Source organism: Sapajus apella, unplaced genomic scaffold, assembly GCF_009761245.1.
Source record: "Sapajus apella isolate SASKATOON/1434 unplaced genomic scaffold, GSC_monkey_1.0 scaffold51, whole genome shotgun sequence".
In the NCBI taxonomy this organism is placed as follows: Eukaryota; Metazoa; Chordata; class Mammalia; order Primates; family Cebidae; genus Sapajus; species Sapajus apella.
The window spans coordinates 4,027,721-4,050,137 of NW_022436991.1; the positions used below are offsets into that span (position 1 = coordinate 4,027,721).

Genomic DNA, 22,417 nt, shown 5'->3' on the forward strand with positions numbered 1-22,417 from the left:
CCCAGCTAATTTTTATATTTTTAGTAGAGATGGGGTTTCACCATGTTGGCCAGGATGGTCTCAATCTCTTGACTTCGTGGTCCACCCATCTTAGCCTCCCAAAGTGCTGGGATTTAGGCATGAGCCACCGCGCTCGGCTTAGTTTTGTTTGTTTGGTTTTGTTTCTGAGATGCAGTCTTGCTCTGTCTCCCAGGCTGCAGAGCAATGGTGCGTCCTTGGCTCACTGCAAACTTCACCTCCCGGGTTCAAGTGATTCTCCTGCCTCAGCCTCCTGAGTAGCTGGGATTACAGGTGCACACCACCACGCCTGGCTGATTTTTGTATTTATAGTGGAGATGGAGTCTCGCCATGTTGCCCAGGCTGGTCTTGAACTCCTGGCCTCAAGTGATCTGCCAGCCTAGGCCTCCCAAAGTGCTGGGATTATAGGCTTGAGCTACCTTGCCCAGCCATTTTTTTTTTTTTTTTTAAACTTAACAGATATTTCTAAAAGTGAGAGGTAGAGGTCTTTCAAACTTGTCCAGGTTCATCCTGAAATGGTTTGAACCATCTTAAATTTGAACAGCGCTGCTTTATGCCAAGACATCAACCAACCAATTCCGCAGGTTTTCTGTAGTTTGTGGGTTTTCTCTGGCCTTAAATCAGCAGGATTGGCCCACTTGCATATAAAGACAGATAACCATGGTTGACTTTTCCCCTTCCAGGCGTACCCAGAGGACTTTCAGAAGCCTGGCCTTGAGGGGTTGGAGATTCACCAACATTAGGTGAGAAATGGATCATGGCACCCATTTGGAGGGGCTGGGAGTTCTGAAAAATGCAGCTTTTGGGGTCCAGGGGCCCAGGCTGTGGGTGGGTTTCCCCTGTTCCCTGGGGTGGCCAGGTGCATGGCCAGGCAGGAAGCAGGCTGGGCCCTGGGCCTGCCCTAGGCTTTGCAGCCTCACTGCTCTTGGGGCGAGGGCTGGGGGGTGGGGGACAAGGTCACAGCTTCCTCACACTGCACATGTGCAAATGACCATATGTGCAGGCCCAGGGAAGCGTGGGAGGGAAAAGAGACAAAGAAGGGAAAGAACAAGGGGATTTGTTCTTGTTTCCCACTCGCCCGCTTTTATGCCCCAGAGCTGATGGAAACAGGAATTTACTCTTCTCCCAGCTATCTCTGATCCTGTGTGTCTAAACAGAGCAAGCATCTCATGGCAGTGATGACTGTAGCAATTACATCTGTCTAATGGCACTGGACATTACTGGATATACTGTGCACATGTTACTACACAGGGTGTATACACAGACCCCAAATTCTGTCTTACTGAGTGATTCAAGGCCTTTTTGAGTTGACCCAGCTGCATCATACGGAGTGATTTTAGAACGAACCCCAGTGTGAGCTCTGTGACTTAGATTTTTCCTCAATCTGAAGAGTGTTTGGACTGTGTGCCATTTGAAAATGTACCTGTGTGTTCCGCAGCGACGCGGTACACTCACCCCTTGGTTCTGTTCTAGCTTTCTTCTCTTCAGAGGCAGAAATGGCTTAAATGGGAGTTTCTATAATCGACTAAGCTTTCGACAGCAGAATCCCATGGTCCCATAATCCGTTTGTTTTTGACATGAGACAGGCCTCGGAGGAGAGGTTTGAAGAGGGGTTTTTAATTCTTAAAATGGCACATTTGTAAAGAATGCCCTTTGTATATGTTCTAAAGAATAGTGTACACATACTTGATGATCAAAGTGTCTCTGAGAAAGTGGCTTCGGACCACACCAGGGTCATGTCCCTTTTTGCTGTGACCCACTCGTCCTGGAGCTGGCTGGGTCTGGCTGGATGTGCTGCCCCGTGAATGCCCCGCTCGCTAACTGCTGGTCCTGAACATTCTCTTGTTTCAAGAACTGATGAGGTTCTCTTCTTCTGACTGACGGAGATTGCAAAACTCCTGGATTTCTGGAAAACAAGATGACAGGCATAGAATACTCATGGCTTGTCTGCCCCCTGACAGCCCTGTCCTGTGCTGGGGAAGAGCGGGGGGCATTTTTTATCAGGGGTGGAATCCTCTGGCTAGTTCCATAAAAAGCCCTGTGTCTGTGATGCCCTGAGTCTTTGAAAGTGACCCAAATACCTCACACCACCCATCACGGTCATAACCAATGGCTGAGGCCTTCCTTGGCCCATCTATAGATGGAGGATTCTGGGAATGCTGTTTCCTTACCCTTGACATCATTTTTCTAGGCAAGTAAAACCCAGCCACAGACTCAGAGGCTGCAGCTTTAACAAACACTGACAATTCTGCCTTAACTGAGGCCTCTGATGGCTGCCAGTGGCTGAATGTGGGCCACACTTGGGTTTGGTCTGGGTCACCATGGTTTATTTATTTATTTTTTTAAAGAGATACAGTCTCACTCTGTTGCCCAGGCTGGAGTGCAGTGGCATGATCTGGGCTCACTCAACCTCCACTTCCCAGGTTCAAGCCATTTTACCTCAGTCTCCTGAGTAGCTGGGCAGGAGTGTGCCACCACACCTGGCTAACTTTTGTATTTTTAGTAGGGATGGGGTTTTGCCATGTTGGCCAGGCTGGTCTTGAACTCTCGACCAGCCTCAAGTGATCTGCCTGCCTCCTCCCCACAAAGTGCTGGGATTACAGGTGTGAACCACTGCACCTGGCTTGTTGTTCTTGTTTTTAAATCAGTTACTTTTCAAAATCAATTACTTTATGGCTTTATTAGGATATATTTCCTAAACCATAAATTTCACCCTCACCACTATTTTTTAACCTATGAATGTGTTCACAATACTCACACGCTGAGAAACTTCTCATGGACTCCTGGCTTCCTGGGCTATGGGCCACTCTGTGGTCATCGCAGACCCCACCACCCTGTCCTTCCACACCCCACACGCTTAGCTCCTTTATGTTGCTTCCTGCCCCACATGCCTCTGCATTTACTACTCACGGAAATACTTACTCTGAATTATACTTCTGTAGGCTAACGTGGCTGGGGAATCTGGGGCATCAATCAAAAAAGACTGGCCTTTGTCACAATTCTTACCTTAAAAGAAACAAATGGAATACAATTCAATCCAAGAGGAAAACTCAGTGGCGACAAGATCTTGGGGCTCTTTCTGTGCTGGTGACAATGGGAAGGTCTTGAGTCCTTCACTTGTAATGAAGAGCAAAGCAGAACAGGCTATTGGGTCTCTGGGACCCTCCTTCCAGCAGGGTGCCCAGCCAGCATTTCAGCGTGGCTAAATCATCAGGTGGTGTGTGGCAAATGCAGGTTCTGGGGCCCTACAGAGAACTGATTGAGCAGCTTCCAGGTGGGCCCAGGAGTCTGCATTTTCAGAGATTAACTAGCTTTAGAGTAAAAGGATCATGAATGCACATGGTTGAAAAAAGTGCTGAGGTGTTCCAGCAGACTGGGGTGCTCCAATAGACTGACACACTCTAGCAGACTGAGGTGCTCCAAGAGACTGACACACTCCAGCAGACTGAGGTGCTCCAATAGACTGACACACTCCAGCAGACTGAGGTGCTCCAACAGACTGACACACTTCAGCAGACTGAGGTACTCCAATAGACTGGGGTGCTCCAGCAGACTGAGGTGCTCCAACAGACTGACACACTCCAGCAGACTGAGGTGCTCCAACAGACTGACACACTCCAGCAGACTGAGGTGCTCCAATAGACTGAAGTGCTCCAACAGACTGACACACTCCAGCAGACTGAGGTGCTGTAACAGACTGACACATCCAGCAGAGTGAGGTGCTCCAACAGACTGACACACTCCAGCAGACTGAGATGCTAAAAAGTAGAGTACACTGAGGTGCTCCAGCAGGCTGACACACTCCCGTGAGCCGAGATGCTCCAGTAGGCTGAGATCGTGCTCCTGTGGGCTAAGGTGCACCTTTGGGCTGCAATGCTCCTGTGGGCTGAAGTGCTCTTGAGGGTTGGGATGCTCCAGTAGGCTGAGATGCTCCTGTGCGCTGAGGTGCTCCTTTGGGCTGGGATGCTCCCATGGGCTGAGATGCTCCAGTGGGCTCAGATGCTCCTTCAGGCTGGGATGCTCCCATGGGCTGAGATGCCCTTGAGGGTTGGGATGCTCCAGTAGGCTGAGATGCTCCTATGGGCTGAGGTGCTCCTTTGGGCTGGGATGCTCCTGTGGGCTGAGAAGCTCCTGTGGGCTAAGATGCTCTTGAGAGCTGGGATTCCCGTGGGCTGAGATGCTCTTGAGGGCTGGGATACTACCTTGGGCTGAGATGCTCTTGACTGCTGGGATGCTCCCTTGGGCTAAGATACTTCCATGGGCTGAGATACTCCTGTGGGCTTAGATGCTCTTGCGGGCTGATATGTTCCTTCCCCCACTCCTTCATCGTGGGCTAATGCTCTCCCTTGTCATTTTTTCCCACAGAAGTTTCCCCTGACAAATGTCCTGTCCATCAATCCCATCTCGTCAGAGCTGACCTGTGGCAGAGGTGCAAGCTGGCAGGAATGGCTGTGCCCCGGCTGCTGCAAGCTGCCCACCCAGTCACATCCATTCATGCGGCCTGCCTGCCTCCAGGGACCTTTGAGGGCAGCTCTCAGCACCACTTCTGGTCACTGCAAAAGCTGCCTGGTGAGTGTTTTATAATGCTGGGGAAGGCTGAGAAAGCAACTATACTTTTCTATATTTTGTCAGGGAAATCACATGCCAGAGAAGCATTTAGGGATGTGGGAAGAAGGGAAGAAGGAGTTTGGGACCCAGCCTCCCGGGTGCAGGGGGCCTCTGGGGTTTTCCAGGGCCGTTCCCATCCTCCGAGTGGTCCTCGCACCCCTTCCCCACTTCCTCATGGCAGCCGCCCCAGCACTGTCCTGGCTTCTCAGTCAGCCCCTTGGCAGTCCCGTCCATGCCTTGTGGCTTCAACACTTGCCTGCATGGACACAAACCAACCTCTCCTGACTGACCCCAGAGCCTGCTGACAACCTGAGCCCCCTCACCTCTCAGCCGCAGCACCCCTGAGGGCCCGGCCTGGCTCCTGCTTCACTGTCTCTGAGGGACGGACCCTCCTCCGGGTGGCTTGTACCGGCAGTGGGGACAACTTCAACCATCAGATCCTGTCACTTTCTCTCTTGCGTGTCCCCTCCTTTCTACACCAACGCCAGAACCCAGGGCCTTATCCTGAACTCTGACCGCAGGGCAGCCACCCTTGTACCTCCTGATCCCAGGCACGGGACACTGACACTCAGTGATGATGACACTTAGCCGTTTCCCACAGGCTCCCATTCTCCCCTTGAGCTCCCCATGCGGGACTGGCCCTCCGCCAGGGCACCCCAGATGGCTTCCGCTCTCCCCGCCTACAGGCTCCCACCCTCCAACCCTCCAACCCTCCTCACAAATACTCGGCCTCCACCCTCCCCCCGGACCATTCTGGGAATGTGGCCCCTGCTCACAGGTCAGTGATCTGTGTCCCCTGGAGCCACCCCTCTACTGAGTGCCCTCCTCAGTCCCCTGCCACCACCGCCCTCACCAACTTCTAGCCTGTTCTTACAGGCCTCACCCATTTGCCTGAGGCCTGCTTCCTCCTGCTGCCTACCCGCAGGGGTCTCGGCTTTTCTCCCGGAGGCCTCTGGGGGTGCCAGCTGGAGGGTGGGTCTGGCTCCAGTGCCCCACTGACCTTCTTCCTTCCATCATCCCTCTCCGTAGCTACCCGCTGTCATGCCTGACCCATGACTGTGGGACTGACCGAGGAGTGAGGTCCCGCCCCATGCCGGGGTCACCCACCTATGAGTGGATCCAGGGGCACTCTGCCGAGGAGAGGGACCTCCAGGTCCTTGCACATGAGCTCCGCGCCCCCAGTCGTGGGAGGGAATATCTGAGATTCTTTCTGCAAGGCAAATTCAAAGGGGAGGAAACATGATTTTCTTGCAGTATCACCAGGATGGACCGCATTTTTTTTTTTCTGAGATAGAGTCACGCTCTGTCACCTAGGCTGGAGTGCAATGGCACAATCCTGGCTCACTGCAACTTCCACCTCCCCAGTTCCAATGATTCTCCTGCCTCAGCCTCCTGAATAGCTGGGATTACAGGCACCCACCACCGTGCCTGGCTAATTTTTTTGTATTTTTAGTAGAGATGGGGTTTCACCATGTTGGCCAGCCTGGTCTCAAACTTTTGACTTCAGGTGACGCACCCACCTTGGCCCCCCAAAGTGCTGGGATTACAGGCGTGAGCCACCACACCCAGCCTGGATGGACTACATTTTAAAGAAACTTACACACACACACAAAAGCTTAGTTTGAATGTGAAACACTTAACACCAAAAGAACTTTCCTTTAGTCAACAGAAAGGGGTTTTAATTGTGATTCCACTTCCCAAAATGCCGGGGAAAGCAGAAACCATTTGCAGGGCACCCTTCTGACTGTTTCGTCAACCATGAAGGCAGCGTCTTGTTCAGATCGCCTGGCAGCCCCACGCACCCTCACCTTGCACTTAGGACAGATGAAGCCACTCATGTTCTCCACCACCCCGATGATGGGCAGCTTCACCTTTCGGCAGAAGTTGATTTCTTTCCGGACATCCTGGAGGGACACCTCCTACGAAGGTGAAGAGATCAGTGATTCCAGCATCAAAGTGCGAGAAAGGGAACGTCCGTGCACCCAAGGGGGTGGCTGCAATGCAGTGGATCTGCTATCGTGAAGCCTTAGAGGTTTCTGCCCTGGTATGGTTTGATTCTGTGTCCCCATCCAAATCTCATCACGAATTGTAATCCCCACAATCCCAACGTGTTGAGGGCAGTACCTGGTGGGAGGTGACTGGATCATGGGGGCGGTTCCCCCCATGCTGTTCTTGTGATAGTGGGTCTTCATGAGATCTGATGGTTTCATAAATGTTTCACAGTTCCTCCTACACCCTGTCTCTCTCACTGCTGCCACTGTGTATCATGCGCCTGCTTCGCCTTCTTCCATGATTGTATGTTTCCTGAGGCCTTCCCAGCCATGTGGAACTGTGAGTCAATTAAACCTCTTTCCTTTATAAATTACCCAGTCTCAGGCAGTTCTTTACAGCAGTGTGAAAATGAACTAATACCTGACCCCGCCAAATCCATATTTATTTAGTGCCTACTAGCACTAAGCCCTGTTTGTTTGAGGTGCTATTTACTTCCCACACAGCCAAATCGCAAGAAATAAATTTGAAAGAAAATGACTTCTTATTTTTAGAGACAGGAACTCACTCTGTTGCCCAGGCTGGAGTGCAGTGGCACAATCATAGCTCACTGCAGCCTCGACCTCCTGGGCTTACACAATCTTCCTGCCTCAGCCTCCCGAGTAGCTAGGACTATAGGCATATGCTACTCCACCTGTCTAGCTTTTTAATTTTTTGTAGAGATAGGGTCTTGCTATGTTGTCCAGCCTGGTCTTAAACTCCTTGTCTGAAGTGATCTTCCTGCCTTGGCTTCCCAAAGTGTTGGGATTACAGGCGTGAGCCACCATGCCTATCTGAAAATGACCTTTTAACACATCTCCATGCTCCATGTCCTAAATATATTCACCCTGAGTGTGCACTGTTTTCTAGACCAGAGCTTGGCAAACCCCAGCCTGCAGACTGAATCTGGCTGGTTTTATAAATCAAGTTCCATTGGAACCAGCCATGCCCATCCCTCTAGGCACTGCCTGTGGCTGCTTCACTCCACAGTGGCACAACTGAGGAGCTGTGACAGGGGCCATGGGGTCCGCAAAGCCTACTTACTATCTGGCCCTTTACAGGAAAGTTTGCTGATCCCTGATCTAGACAGATAATTGTGAACACAAACAACTTTATGGACTAAAAAGAAATAGGGAGTATTGCCCAACGTGGACAACGCCACATTCCCTTCTGAACTCTGAGTTTTTAGTTTGATTACTGCGCATGAACAGCGCTCAGCAGCTACCTGTTTTCCCCAGTTCACATTATCATAGATCCCTGTGCCCAAGAACTGCTGTGACTTGGTCACTGTCAGGTGTAGTAACTCCTGAGCACCTGTGGCTTCACCACTCATGTGAGCTCAAAAGACTTGCAGCTTTGGGCCTGTTTTTTTCCTGACATACATGTTTGACTCCCGGCACTAAGGCTGGGATGCAGAGGAAGAGGCATTCAGCTAGAAAGTCACTGGGCTGCAGCTCAGTCTCTCATTTGTTTTTTATTTTTTTTGAGACGGAGTCTCGTTCTGTTTCCCAGGCTAGAGTGCAGTTGCGTGATCTCGACTCACTACAACCCTGACTCCGGGGTTCAAGTGATTGTCCTGCTTCAGCCTCCCAAGTAGCTGGGATTACAGATGCCTGCCATCACACCAGGCTAATTTTTGTATTTTTTGGTAGAAACAGGGTTTTGCCGTGTTGGCCAGGCTGATCTCAAACTCCTGACCTCAAGTGACCTGCCCGGCTTGGCCTCCCAAAATGCTGGGACTACAGACATGAGCCACTGTGCCTAGCACCAACCACTGTTCTGCTCCGTCATGTGCCCCATGTCCCCTCTCTGCAGAATGCCAAAATGGACATGAATCCTATCACCATTTTCTGACCCAGACACCCTTCCCATGGCCGCTGGGCCTGCCACTCCACTGGCTGAGCCCTCATGAGTGTGTCTGGCACCTGTGTTCCTCAAGGTCTCACTCTGTTGTGGTGGCTGGAGTGCATTGGCGTGATCGTGGCTCATGGCAACCTCCTCTCCCCAGGCTCAAATGATCCTCCCACCTCAGCTTCCCGAGTAGCTGGAACTCTAGGTGCGAGCTATGATGTCTGGCTAATTTTAAAATACTTTTTGGAGAGATGGGGTTTCACTATATTGTTCAGGCTGGTCTTGAACTCCTGGGCTCAAGCGATTCTCTCATCTCAGCGTCCCAAAGTCCTGGGATTACAGGTGTGAACCACTGTGCCCAGCTGACATTTTTAACAAGAGATTTTGCAGATCTGCATTGAATGCGGCTGTGGAATACACACCGGGAAGAACCTTGGTGAGACCAGGGTATCAGAGCCTTGCAGGAAGGAAGCCTTGCAGGAAGGAAGCCTTGCAGTGTGGAGCACAGTTTGGACCCAGCTCCACCTGGGAGCCTGCTCACCTGGGGAGTGGTGATTATCACTGCTCCGTCGATGTGTGCCGCGGCCAGGTACTGGACGACCGAAAGGTGTTCATCCGATGTCCCAGGTGGGGTGTCCACAATGAGGTAGTCCACCTCTCCCCAGTCCACATCTCGGAGGAACTGCTTGATCATGCCTAGAAAGAGGAATCGCAGGGGATGCTCATTTTTTCTTTATTTATCTGGCTCCATATTTCAGTAGTGCTGAGGCTGAGGAAGCTCGTCCTGATAACAGTTTCACATTATTACCCTAAGTCTCAGTACCAGATCAACCTGCTGTTGATCTCACCTCTCTGACCCAAATAAGCCACAATGAAACCACGATAAAAATAATTTCGGGGTTCTATACTGGCATGACCTCTGCTCACTGCAACCTCTCCCTCCTGGGTTCAAGCGATTCTCCTGCCTCAGCCTCCCGAGTAGCTAGGATTACAAGTGCATGCCGCCATACCCAGCTAGTTTGTTATGTTTTTGGTAGAGACGGAGTTTCACCATGTTGGCCAGGTTGGTCTCAAACTCCTGATCTCAGGTGATTTGCCCACCTCGGACTCCCAAAGTGCTGGGATTACAGGTGTGAGCTACGCCACCTGGCCAGGGTTCTATAGCTTTTGAGGAGAAAAACTCACAGCAGATACTTATATAAGGGAAAACTGGTATTTCAATGAGTTCTTTTCAACCCGTGAAGAAGAGGCAATGGATGCTTAAAAACAATACACTGTGAGGCCCAGCAGGCTGAGACTGGCAGGACAGGGTGCAGATGAGGCCAAGAGCCACGGCGCTCGAGGAAGGATGTGAGAAACAAAAAAAGGCAGAGTGGCAAACCGTTTTTCTTGGGTCCCCTCCAGATAACAGCGTCATCAGGACTGCTGAGCAGGAAACCCACTGACATCACCCCCAAGTTGTCTTCCATGTACTGGAGAGGGAACAGAGGGAGGGCAAGACACACTTTACTCAAAACCATGCAGTGAGGCCCTCCCGCAGGTCTTCTGTCTGAGCTCTCACTGAAAAAACCATTTTCAGGACAAAACATCATGTGACCTATGAGCACATTCACTCTTTGCATCCTAAATCATTTTTGGAAAAAAAAAAAAAATGAGTACCATGTTAGGGGATTTGAAAGAGGCACTGTATGTCCATGGGCTGCGATGACAGGGAACTCAGCTAATGTAAGTAAATGTCACCTCCTTAACTCTGTGTCTTTTTTTTGTTTTGTTTTGTTTTTTTGAGATGGAGTCTAGCTCTGTTGCCCAGGCTGGAGTGCAGCAGAGTGATCTTGGCTTACTGCAGCCTCTGCCTCCTGGGATCAAGCAACTCATCTGCCTCAGCCTCCCAAGTAGCTGGGATTACAGGTGGGTACCACCATGCTAATTTTTGTATCTTTAGTAGAGATGGGGTTTCACCACGTTGGCCAGGCTGGTCTCCCTGGTGGTTCAGTTACATATTACTACTTTTGTGCTATGACAGCAGGGAATGCAGGCGCACATGCTAAAAGTCTTTACTGTCCTTCACTTTACGGAAAAAATCTGCCAATCACTGGTTTTAATCGCATCCTTTGTGCCTCGGAAAGTGCCCCAATAAATACCCTGGACTGACAAACCATAAACCCATTATGTTCACACAACCACACACTACTGTGAAAATAAGGGAAAGAGGTGAAAACTTACCACTGGAGACCAGCCCGAGCCACTCTGATGAACCTGTGTGAACATGAGCACCGATGTTCATTTGTAGAAATCATGTACCCTGGTCACATTTCACGCACAAGTTGCGCAAAGAAGACAGCTTTATAAAATACAATTCATTGTCTTATGTGGTATCATGAAATTCCTAAAAGGAGGTGAACAGCTGGGGCGTTGATAATAAAGATGCAACTCAACTCCCTTTGTGCCCCAAGCTGGGTTATTTGGAAACTCTGCTTGGGTGTCTAGATAGGGAACCAAAACTTCAAATATGACGTTGTGTCTAAGGTATTTTAAAAGAGTGATAAAAATCGGCTGGCACTGTTAAGAAAATGCAGGTACCTGTGAAGCAATGAGGTGGCTTTTGTAAAAGCACAGGAGGGAAGGGAATGACCTCCAGTGAAACAGCTGATTCAGAACCCGTCCTTCATCAGCGCCAGTCGCTGCCCCCAAGGGAACGGGCTGAGGGGGGGTCAAAGGGTAGCTCCCTGGGGCAACTTCAAGATTCAGACCTCTTCCTTCCAGTAGGCATCCAGCAGCACCCAAAGTGCATACTGCAAGTCTATTTTTCTTAATGAAGCCTTACTTTTCTCAATGGATTTACTGAGACATGATTTATAGACAGTAAGACTCACCCACTGAATGTGTCGAACTGAGTGGCTTTCTGCACAGTCACAAGTATGCAGCCATTACCACAATTTAATTTTTAATTTTTATTTTTGAGATGGAGTCTCGCCCTGTCGCCCAGGCTGGAGTGCGGTGGTATGATCTTGGCTCACTGCAACTTCCACCTCCCAAGTTCAAGTGATTCTCCTGCCCCAGCCTCCCAGGTAGCTGGGATTACAGGTGCCTGCCACCATGCCCAGCTAATTTTTGTAGTTTTTTGTAGAGACAGGGTTTCACCACGTTGGCTAGGCTGGTCTCAAACTCCTGATCTCAAGTCATCCACCCACCTTGGCCTCTCAATGTGTTGGGATTACAGGCGTAAGCCACCATGCCTGGCCACCACAATTTTAGAACATTTTCATGACCCTAGGAAGAATCTCTATAGCTATCACCCCTCAGCTATTGCCCCTCCAGTATCTCTCACATCCTCCCAGCCGTAGGGGACCCCTAATCTACTTTCTCTCTCTGTGGACTGACCTACTCTGCACAGTTCATGTAAGTGGAATCATACAACATGTGGTCCTCTGTGCCTGACTTTGAAGTTCTATTAAAAGAAACCCAACAAGACCATTCATTCATGTTTATACTCGTTGGCTAAGTCTACTTATCTTAAGAGTTAGGGTAAACAGGATGATCCAATCTTCTCCGTTATTGGAGAAGAAAATGGTGAAACTTCTGTTTGACTTTATTTTAAAATTTCTATTTCTATGAAATACTTATGTGTGATGACAGTACCTTATACCCTCACTGGGGCTTGTGCTACCATATCCCTGGGGGTATGTGACCAAGCCTCAAGGAGTGACATTGCTCTCCTTCCCTACTCCCTCAGAAGCAAACCCAAAGGCCTTAGAAGTGCCTGGAAGGGGCCGGGCACAGTGGCTCATGCCTGTAATCCCAATACTTTGGGAGGCTAAGTAAGGTGGGTGGATCACAAGGTCAGGAGTTTGAGACCAGCCTGGCAAAAATGGTGAAACCCCATCTCTACTAAAAATACAAAAAAACTAGCCGGGCATGGTGGCATGTGCCTGTAGTCTCAGCTATTCAGGAGGCTGAGGCAGGAGAATCACTTGAACTCTGGAGGTGGACGTTGCAGTGAGCCAAGATTGCACCACTGCAATTCAGCCTGGGCAATAAAGGGAGACTCAGTCTCAAACAAAAACAAAACAAAACAAAACGAAATGTGCCTGCAAGGCCTGGCCCCATCGGCCTCGGGCCACCCTCCAGCCCCTCTGGTTACTCCACTCAGGACCCAAGGACACCCAGCTTCAGGGGCCTACGCACTTGCTCCGTTAGCGCAGAATGCGCTTCTCCCAGCTCTCCCCTCCTGTCATCCTCTGCTCAAATGCTACCCCCCAGTGAGGGCACCTTTGACCACCCCTCCCAAACAGCAGCCCTCTGACCCTGCCCTACTGTCTATACCCTCACTCTGGCTTGGTTTCCCATTACCTAGCATCTGTCCTCTCCCACTCAGATGGGGGTCTTTACAGGCCTTGTTTACTACTGAATCCTCAGCACAGGATTAACGCATCCGTGGCACTAATTAAAGAAAGAAGCACCCTTGAGACTGTTGGGACATCCCAGCACCCCCAGCCCCAGCTTCCATGCACTGCCCGTGGGGGAATCCTCTCTTGGAGAGCTTCTTGCTAGCAAGAAGCCAGCAACTACATAGACTGCTACGGCCCTGCCCCCAGTCTGCATCGCTCACCCACCCTGCAGTCTCAGTTCCCCAGGGGAGACCACAAGGGCAGAAATATTCCCTTGCTTCCAGGGTACAGAGCCTTAGCAAGCCCCGGTCTAATGTTCCCAGTCAGAGCTAAATTTCCGTGTCTCACTTCCGCATTTCACTGGCTCTTTTTTTTTTCCCTTCCCTCTGAGAAGGCGTCGAAACCAATGCTTCTCGAATGGTGTAGATGGACTTCATAGATACTCCCGGCTCCTCAAAACACACAGTTGTTAAAGGAGACAGATGGACTACTGAGCACGTATCTCAGCTCATCAGGCCCACATAAACATTTATGGGCCAGGCGCGGTGGCTCATGCCTGTAATCCCAACACTTGGGAAGGCTAAGGCAGGCGATCACTGGAGGTCAAGAAGTGGAGACCAGCCTGGCCAACATAGTGAAACACCGTCTCTATCAAAAATACAAAAATTAGCCAGGCATGGTGGCACACCCCTGTAGTCCCAGCTGCTCGGGAGGCTGGGGCACGAGAATTGCTTGAACCCAGGAGGCGGAGGTTGCAGTGAGCTGAGGTCGCGCAACTGCAGTCTAGCCTGGGCAGCACAGACTGTCTCAAAAACAAAAACAAACAACAACAACAAAGCATTTATGGGCTCTGCATACCTGTTTGTTTACGTCTGACAGTGCAGTGCTACCGAGTTTGCCTTAAGAGAACAATTTCCTGAGTTCTGTAACCGCTATTACCTGCTCTCCTTCCAAGCCCATTATCTTGGGAATTGATGGCCCACATATATCGATGTCTAGAAGAGCAATCTAGGGAGCAAGAAGAGACCAAAGTGGTTACATAACTGAACCCACAAACCCCAGGTACACACCACTGGGAGGGGAGTGGGGTTAGAGGAAGAGGACGGGGGAGAAGACAGAAACCGGGTCAAACTTGGAGCCATCGGATTCTCCTGAGGGAAAGTCGTAACGCTGATCTCAAGGTTCATAAACACTGACGCCCCCGGTTCCCTACCCCTCAGCCTGGCTCAGCTCCTTGAGGGTGATCTTACAGACCTGGGTGTCAGGTCACTTGGAGGCTTGGGCCCAGACCGTTTACTGAGCTCTGGCTGGAGGAGACAGGGAAAGGGGCCTAGTGCCTTTTTGGATTGTGTGACAGAATGGGTGGGACAGCCAAGCGAGAGCCATCTTGGAGCCACCTTAAACAGCAATTCTTTGCTCATCCCCTCACCAAGCCTTGCTCTCCGCATCTTAAATATTTCTCAAACTCATCCTATTTGTTCAGGAGTCTCAGATGCAAGCATTTAAGCACACTATGAATATATTAAAAAAATATATTGGGGGCTGGGCACAGTGGCTCACATCTGTAGTCCCAGCACTTTGGGAGGCTGAGATAGTCATGTGCCTAGATGGTATCATTACCTCTTGCTTACAGAGGAGGAAACAGGTTCAGAGGGGACCAGTTCAATAAGCGAGGAACAGAGCTGGAACATAAACTGAGGTCTTCCAGCCCCAACCAGGACTCTTTCCAGTATGCCACGGGGCCTGCTGTGGAGGACCAGAGTGGAACCCGAACCAAGCCCTGTTTTCCTTTGATCCTGAAGGTAAATGACTGTTTAGGCTAAACTTTCACAATGGAAACTTAAAGTAAGATAGAAACCTGGAAAAGCTCTTTGCTTGTGACTCGGGCGCAGTGTCACGCGACCTCTTCCATCCTAAGCCTTCCCCTCTGATACAAGAGGTCTGAGATGGCTTTCGGGAACCTTCTGAGAACAGGGCTAGTACTCATCTTGAAAGCTGCAGTGACTCAGAGCCAAAGTGCTGCACCTCCGGGTCACTTTTTAACTTGCCCCCAATTAGTTTCTTGCCTCCCTCTTCAATCCTCTCAACAAGCCCAGCCTCCTACTTCCTCTGCACCCAGCGCTGTCTCAAACCTGTACGAGGCTGGCGGTGGGGAGCACCATCCATAGACCAGTGCTGGCCTCAGGCGCCCTCTATGGGGCCATCTGAGGAACACAGCAGAGTAACATCATGGGAAAACCTGACTTGCTCTCTCAGGACCTTGATACTTGGGACTGATGTGTCAATGATCCATGGGGAAATGACACCATCACTATCAATGACTATGATAGAGACATTCTTCGATACTCTCAGGTTTGTAGCTACTCTGTCTCCATGCCCTTCCTTCAGGGAACAATTTCTTAAGTTCCCTTTAGAGGAAGTTCACTCTCTTGCGGAGTGAAACTTGTGCGAAATGATGTAAGGATGCCAGAAGAAGATCAAGCGCACTCACTCCCATGGCAGGCCCGAGAGGCTGCTGACAGGCTCCTGCTACCCAGATGGCCAGGGTGGCCCTGTGTCCTGTCTCTTCAGACTTCCTGTTGATCCTATTACTCCCCCGAAATCTGTCCAACTAATTCTGCTTAGGTTAGGCCAGATAAGCAAAGCTGAGCAATGTGCCTGCATTCCTCCACACCAGTACCTCTGGGCCTGTGTTTGCAGCTGATGGGAAGAGGCAGCATTTGCTGCAGAAGGCAGAGGGATGGGGATGCCACAGGGCTCTCAGGACCCAAAGCGTCTCCTTTACCCAGCACCCCAAACTGCACCTAATGAGGACGGTAGGGGAAGAGGGGTTTAGTCCCAACTTTCTTTTTTTTTTGAGATGGAGTTTTGCTCCTGTTGCCCAGGCTGGAGTACAATGGTGTGATTTCGGCTCACTGCAACCTCCGCCTCCCAGGTTCAAGTGATTCTCCTGCCTCAGCCTCCTGAGTAGCTGGGATTATAGGCATGCACCACACCTGGCTAATTTTTTTGAATTTTTAGTAGAGACACGGTTTCTCCATGTTGGTCAGGCTGGTCTCAAACTCCTGATCTCAGGTGATCGGCCTGCCTTGGCCTCCCAAAGTGCTGGGATTACAGGCGTGAGCCACTGCGCCCAGCTCCCAACTTTTAGTCCTTGCACAATTTGCTTCTGCTCTCTAAGCCTCGGTTGTTCAGGCTTTTGATATGTGAGACGAGTGCTCCGATGTCACCAAGGCCCCTTCCTGCTCTGCAGTCCCAAGTCCCACAGGAGAACCTTGCATAGTCAGTCCCGAAACACCCAGTACTGACCTTGGAATGATAGTTAGCCTTTCAGATCACAAATGTTTCATTTGTGGTGGCCAAGTGTGGTGGCTCAAGCCTGTATTCCCAGTGCTTTGGAGGCTGAGGCAGTCAGATCACCTGAAGTCAAGATCAGCCTGGCCAACATAGTAAAACCCCGTCTCTACTAAAAATACAAAAATTATTTGGGTGTGGTGGTGGGCACCTGTAATCCCAGCTACTTGGGAGGCTGAGGCAGGAGAATCGCTTGAACCCTGGAGGTGGAGGCTGCAGTGAGCCAAGATAACACCAGGGCACTCCAGCCTGGGCAACAGAGCAGCGCTCTGTCTCAAAAAAAAAAAAAAAAAAAAAAAGGTTAACTTATGGAAGTTGATGACTTGTTGGTTATTCATGGTTTTTGAAGTAGGTCTCACTCTGTTGCCCAGGCTGGAGTGCAGTGACACAGTCATGGCTCACTGCAGCCTTGACTTCCCAGGCTCAAGTGATCCCTCTACCTCAGTCTCCTGAGTAGCTGGGACTACAGGTGCTCAACACCATGCCTGGCTAACTTTTTTTATTTTTTCCTTTTTGTAGAGACAGGGGTCTTACTTTGTAGCTCAGGCTGGGAGCCGGTGACTTTTGCGGTGGAAGATGGTGTGTGACTCTTTGCCGTCTCATGGCTCAGGCTTATGCTAGAGGCAGCTCCTGCCTTCACTACAACTTACACACTCCCTGGTCAGCCTGCGATTTGTCAGGGGTCTTTTCTAATTCTGTTCCCTCTTGAGCCAAGAATGGTATTCACATTTTTGAAATGTTTTTTGTTTGTTTGAGACAGGATCTCACTCTGTCGCTTAGGCTGAAGTGCAGTGCTATGATCAAGATTCACTGCATCCTCTACGTTCCAGGCTTATGAAGCTATTCTCCTACCTCAGCCTCCCAAGAAGCTGGAACTGCAGGTGCTTGCCACCATGCCCAGCTAATTTTTGTGTTTTGTAGAGGCGGGGTTTTGCCATGTTGCCCAGGCTAGTCTTGAACCTCTGAATTCAAGGCATCCCTCTGCCTCGGCCTCCCAGAGCGCTGAGATTATAGGCATGAGCCACTGTGCTTGAACTAAAATTGCAGTTTTTAAATTAGTACCTAAGTACCTACATATGATCCTTGATTTTCCCCACAAAGCCTAATAATATATTTCCTGTTGGCCCTTGTGGAAAACGTTTGCTAGCCCTTACAAGAGTTTATTAATTTCCACCCAAGTATACAGATGAGCATGAAAACTCAGATTACCCAGTGCTGCCCTCTGGATCTCAACTTTAATAAAAGGGGTTGTGGATCGCTAAGAACACACACTCGAGTCAGACAGCCCAAACTCAGGTTCTGGCTCCACCCGCACCACTGCTGTGACCATGGGCAGGTTACCAAGCTATTCTCCTGCCTCAGCGTCTTGCTCTCTGCATCTTAAATGTAGTCCCCTGAGTAGCTGGGACTGCAGGCACGCGCCACCACGCCCGGCTAATTTTTGTATTATTAGTAGAGACAGAGTTTCACTATGTTGTCCAGGCTGTTCTTGAACTCCTGACCTCATGATCCACCCAACTCAGCCTTCTGAAGTGCTAGGATTACAGGCATGAGCCACTGCGCCCGGTTGATTTGGCCCATTGGCTACAGTTTGCAGGCCCCTGGCTTAAAGCAAAAAGGGGTTACTACAGGGGAAAAAGAAACAAGAATGTAAGGTAACTATCCACATGCAAGGGGAGATGTACATCTGCTAGCCATTTTCTTGGCTAGAGAATCCAATGAAACGCTTCATTTCACCACTGGGCATTGCTTCTCTGCAGGGATTGAGATTCCAAAGACGCCAATTCAATGTTTCCTTTGAGGCAGTCTTGTTCTGTGTACCAGGCTGGAGTACAGTAGCGCAATCTCGACTCAATGCAGCCTCTGCCTCCCGGGCTCAAGCAATTCTCATGGCTCATACTCCTGAATAGCTGAGATTACAGGCCTGCCCTACCACACCTAGGTAATAGTTTGTATTTTTAGTAGAGACAGGGTTTTGCCGTGTTGGTGGGGCTGATCTCAAACTCCTGGCCTCAGGTGATCTGCCTATCTTCTTAGCCTCCCAAAGTGCTGGGATTACAGGCGTAAGCCACCGCGCCTGGCCTAGGAATCAGTTATTTAATAGCCACCACGACCCTCAGACAGAATGAGCATCTCCCAGTGGTTCCTGAGGTCTCACCTGTGTGTTTTCATCCTCTGCTAGGCCATGGGCAAGGTGGGCGCTGAATGTGCTTTTCCCAACACCGCCTTTCCCAGATAATACCAAGATTTTGTGTTTTACGGTCTTCATTTTCTCTTTGATTTCCTCTATAGCTGCAAAGAAAGCCAAAGTACAGGGGATGAAGTCCCTGACCAAATCTCAAATGTCACTCTTCCAGTCAACCAGGAAGAGCTAACTCCTAGTCCTAGTCCTGAGGCTGTTTAAAAGGATCCTCTGAAATACTTCTTCGTCAATGGTAGAAGTAAGTGCTAGGAAGAAAATAAGGCTCTTATCACATTTGAAGGTGTCTCATTTATTGGTTTACACGTTTGTGTCCCCCAACTAGAAGATACTTTCCACAAGGGGAGGGACTCTCTAAAGTTTTCAGTGCTGTATTCCCAGCTCCAGAAGAGAACTCTGCATACAGTAATGGTCCCCAACTTGGGGACAAAATCCCCCAGGGACATTTAGTAATGTCTGGAGACACTTTTCTTTTTCTTTTTGGGACAGAGTCTTGTTCTGTTGCCCAGGCTGGAGTCCACTCACTGCAACCTCCGCCTCCCGGGTTCAAGCGATTCTCCTGCCTCAGCCTCCCCAGTAGCTGGGATTACAGGCACCTGCCACCACACCCAGCTAATTTTTGTATTTTTAGTAAAGATGGTGTTTCTCTATGTTGGCCAGGCTAGTCTCAAACTCCTGCCTGACCTCAAGTGATCCACTTGCTTCGGCCTCCCAAAGTGTTGGAATTACAGGCGTGAGCCACTGTGCCCAGGCTGGAGACACTTTTCATTGTCACAGGAGAGGTACTGCTGGCATCTGATGGGTAGAGGCCAGGGATCATGCTAAATGTCCTATAATGCACAGGACACCTTCCCACAACAAAGAGTGATCCTGCCCCAAATATCAACAGTGTCGAGGTTGAGAAACCCTGATAGACAGCAGGCTCATACTAAGTACCTGTCAATGAAACTATCTTATTTCAAATCCTTAAAACAATACACGAGGTATAAAGGAAAATAAAACGTCTCATGATGCCCCACTTTGAAATCCCAAAGTGCTGGTGTTACAGGCGTGAACCACCACACCCGGCCTGTCTCCATTTTTGATGAGTGAACGTTAGGCCTGGAAACCTCCCAACACTGCTGTCCTCCTCCCCATCAACGGACAGCTATTACTTCCTAACCTGTGTCAAAGCATTCTACATTAACCAGACTCCTGCAAAAGGGCAAAGGCCTCATGCATCTCCATCGTGAGATGACGACCCTCACAAATTGCTCCTAAGGAACTTCTTTGCTGGCCCCTAAACCTTTGAAGACGAATATCCTCCGATAAATAAGGACATGTCAACTGTAACTTTCTTTAGGACTGTAAACTTAGCCTGACTCCTTGTGTGTTACTACTGTCTGTTAAATGTCACACTGACAATGTCCATTACAAGCTTCCCACGTGCTGAACAAAGACAGGATGATCAATCCTTCCTCTCCTCTCCTGAGACATCTGCCTCATGAAATCTTCCTTTACTTCCTCTTTTGAATTTTCACCTTATCTTCTGTAGAGCACAGATATACCGGGCACTAATTAAAACCTGACAAGACATGACTACCTGTCTCAAGGCCTGCCACACTTTTTCCTGCGTGCTTTTCCCCCTTGTAACGAAATATATAAACATGATCCTCCTGGAACCTCTCCAGGGAGCAAAGGCCACAGACGTTTTGTGACTTGTGTTTTCCAGGGCACATCCTCAAGCTCTGGTTCAATAAACCTCCACTGGTAGAGACTTGGTTCAGTCTCTCCACTGGTTTGACAGAAGTAACTATTTTTCTCTTCATATATTTTTTTCCTTTGAGATAGGGTCTCACTCTGTCACCAGGCTAGAAGAGTGTAGTGGCATGATCTCAGCTCACTGTAACCTCCACCTCCCAGGTTCAAGCAATGCTCCCACCTCAGCCTCGAGAGTAGGCATGGACCACCACGCCCACTAATTTTTGTATTTTTAGTAGAGACAGGTTTCACCACCATGTTGGCCAGGCTGGTCTCGAACTCTTGACCTCAAATGATCCACCTGTCTCAGCCTCCCAAAGTGCTGGGATTACAGGCATGAGCCATCACACCCGGCTTGTTTCCATTGTTGATGAGGAACCAGAAGCTCAGAGAAGTTAGGATTATTGCTGATGGTCATACTACATGGACCCAGGAATCAAACCCAAGTCTGTCTTTGAACTCCTTCAATATTCTACCCCTTGGCAGGGCACAGTGGCTCACGCCTGTAATCCCAGCACTTTGAGAGGCTGAGGCAGGCAGATCACCTGAGGTCAGGAGTTCGAGACCAGCCTGGCCAACATAGTGAAGCCCCATCTCTACTAAAAATACAAAAATTAGCTGGGCATGATGGGGGGTGCCTGTAGTCCCAGCTACTCAGGTCGCTGAGGGTCAAGAATTGCTTGAACCCGGTAGGTGGAGGTTGCACTGAGCTGAGATCACACCACTGCACTCCAGCCTGGGCTACACAGCAAGACTCCGTCTGAAAAAAAGAGGAGGCGGCGGGAAAGAGTCTCCCTCTGCATCCTGTTCTGTAAGGTCCTGAGCAGGCTCCCAGAGTCCTCCCATCCTCGAATCTGTGCTTCACAGCACTTGAAGTTGTGGTGGTTTAGTTGCTAGCTCACGTGTTTCTGTTTCCAGTGTTAAGCTAAACTCCACCAGGGCAGTGACCACGCCTGATCCCCAGCTGTGTCGCCAGGACAGCAGGGTACCTACGAGGCGATCAACACATTTCCGTTGAATGAAAGAAACAATCACTCCTTAAAAGCAAGAAAATTGTATCTAGAAAGTAGCCGGCAGAGCCAGGATTTAAGTCCGAGAACTCCCTGACTTCGGAGCTTATCCCGTTTTCTCCGCGGTCGGTTAATGCCACTCAAACCTCTGGCCCGAATACTCTTAGTATCGTGCGTTCCAACTCTGCGCCAGTCTCCGCCCTCCATCCGTGCCACTGCCTTCGCTACCGCCTTTCAAAGGCCTCGTCCCTGTCACTCGAAGCTCCGCCCTCACCCTGCCTAATTTCCACGGCCCGCCCCCTCTGGGCCCCACCCCTCTCCATACACAATACCGTCTAGTCCGCCCCTGTCACTCATTCTGCAGATCCCGCCCCCTCCCTCCATGCTCCGCCTCTTCCGGGCGTGGGCGTCTCACTTCCTGTTGAGGCCTTGCCCTTTTCTCACCTGGGTCTGGAGTGGCCCCCGCTCCAGAAGCGCACAGCCGCTGGTTGGGGCATCCCTGACATGAAGCCCCTCGGCCCGCCTGGGCGCTGTCGGCCCCTGGACAGTCTGCGCAGAGACAAGACCACAGTTAGAGCAGCTCGCGACACTTTCGCCCCACCACCTACGCCCCCTCCGCGAGCTCACCGTGAGGTACCTCCTCCATTCCGTCGCCTTTGCCGCCTTCGTGGTCACCGGAACCTGCTGTCGCGCATTTCCGCCTTACGAGCACTATCTGATTCTCGGGCCGCGCAAAATAAGTCTCGGAAAGAGAGGGCTGTGCGCACGCGCGAACTGTGGGCCGAGAGACTGGGACTCTCTTGTGTTCCTTTACCGCGATTTCCTATCATAAATACTCCCGCAGTGCATCTCCTAAGAACAAAGGGATTGTTCGTGACCTCAGGGCCATTTTCATACCCAAGAGATGTAACATCGATGCAGCACTGTTAGCCAGTAGACAATTTATATTCCAATTTCAGTTGTTCGAAGTAAGACCCCCTCCCATCCTGGATTCATTCATTGGCTGGAGTTAGGTCTTTTCGGTGTCCTTTAATTCAGATTAATTCTTCCTTTTATAGGGGGAGTCTCATCGCATTGATAATTTCGACGGGTCCAGAGCAGTTATCTTATAGAATATTCCGTAATCTTGATTTGTCTAATCCTCCCATCCTTCCTGCCCCATAATTAGATTCAGGTTAATTCCCCCCCCCCCCCCCGTGGAACACACTGGATAATGTCAG

At 50.1% G+C, this 22,417-nt stretch overlaps 2 protein-coding genes across 6 annotated transcripts in view; one reads left to right on the forward strand and one right to left on the reverse strand.

The window, feature by feature from the left end:
* The window catches only part of TVP23A (trans-golgi network vesicle protein 23 homolog A), a 55,574-nt gene extending 50,038 nt beyond the window's left edge, over positions 1-5,536 (forward strand). Inside the window, exons 7-9 of one of the 3 annotated variants that reach the window (XR_004258171.1) lie at positions 702-761; positions 4,384-4,587; positions 4,840-5,536. Coding sequence is in view for 2 of the 3 variants with exons in the window: in XM_032242800.1 (XP_032098691.1) it covers positions 702-761 (60 nt within the window). In the remaining variant the exon portion in view is untranslated. Of the gene's footprint in view, positions 1-701; positions 762-1,113; positions 1,472-4,383 lie in introns of those variants that run through there. The other 2 variants (XM_032242800.1, XM_032242799.1) reach the window with 2 other exon arrangements.
* NUBP1 (nucleotide binding protein 1) lies at positions 1,616-22,058 on the reverse strand. Of its 3 annotated transcripts, none has more exons than XM_032242796.1 (11): positions 21,825-22,057; positions 21,642-21,746; positions 18,406-18,539; positions 13,833-13,901; positions 10,729-10,761; positions 9,887-9,977; positions 9,047-9,201; positions 6,435-6,545; positions 5,734-5,836; positions 2,941-3,024; positions 1,616-1,924 (listed from the first exon to the last, which is right to left on the reverse strand). In XM_032242796.1, the coding sequence occupies exons 1-11, from the start codon at positions 21,841-21,843 to the stop codon at positions 1,866-1,868; spliced, it is 963 nt and encodes a 320-aa protein (XP_032098687.1). In that variant the 5' UTR covers positions 21,844-22,057; the 3' UTR covers positions 1,616-1,865. The 3 variants fall into 3 exon arrangements, with proteins under 3 accessions (XP_032098687.1, XP_032098689.1, XP_032098688.1); XM_032242798.1 differs by having other exon boundaries at positions 1,620-1,924; positions 21,835-22,056; XM_032242797.1 differs by lacking the exon at positions 13,833-13,901 and having other exon boundaries at positions 1,620-1,924; positions 21,825-22,058.
* Between the last annotated feature and the right edge of the window lie 359 nt (positions 22,059-22,417).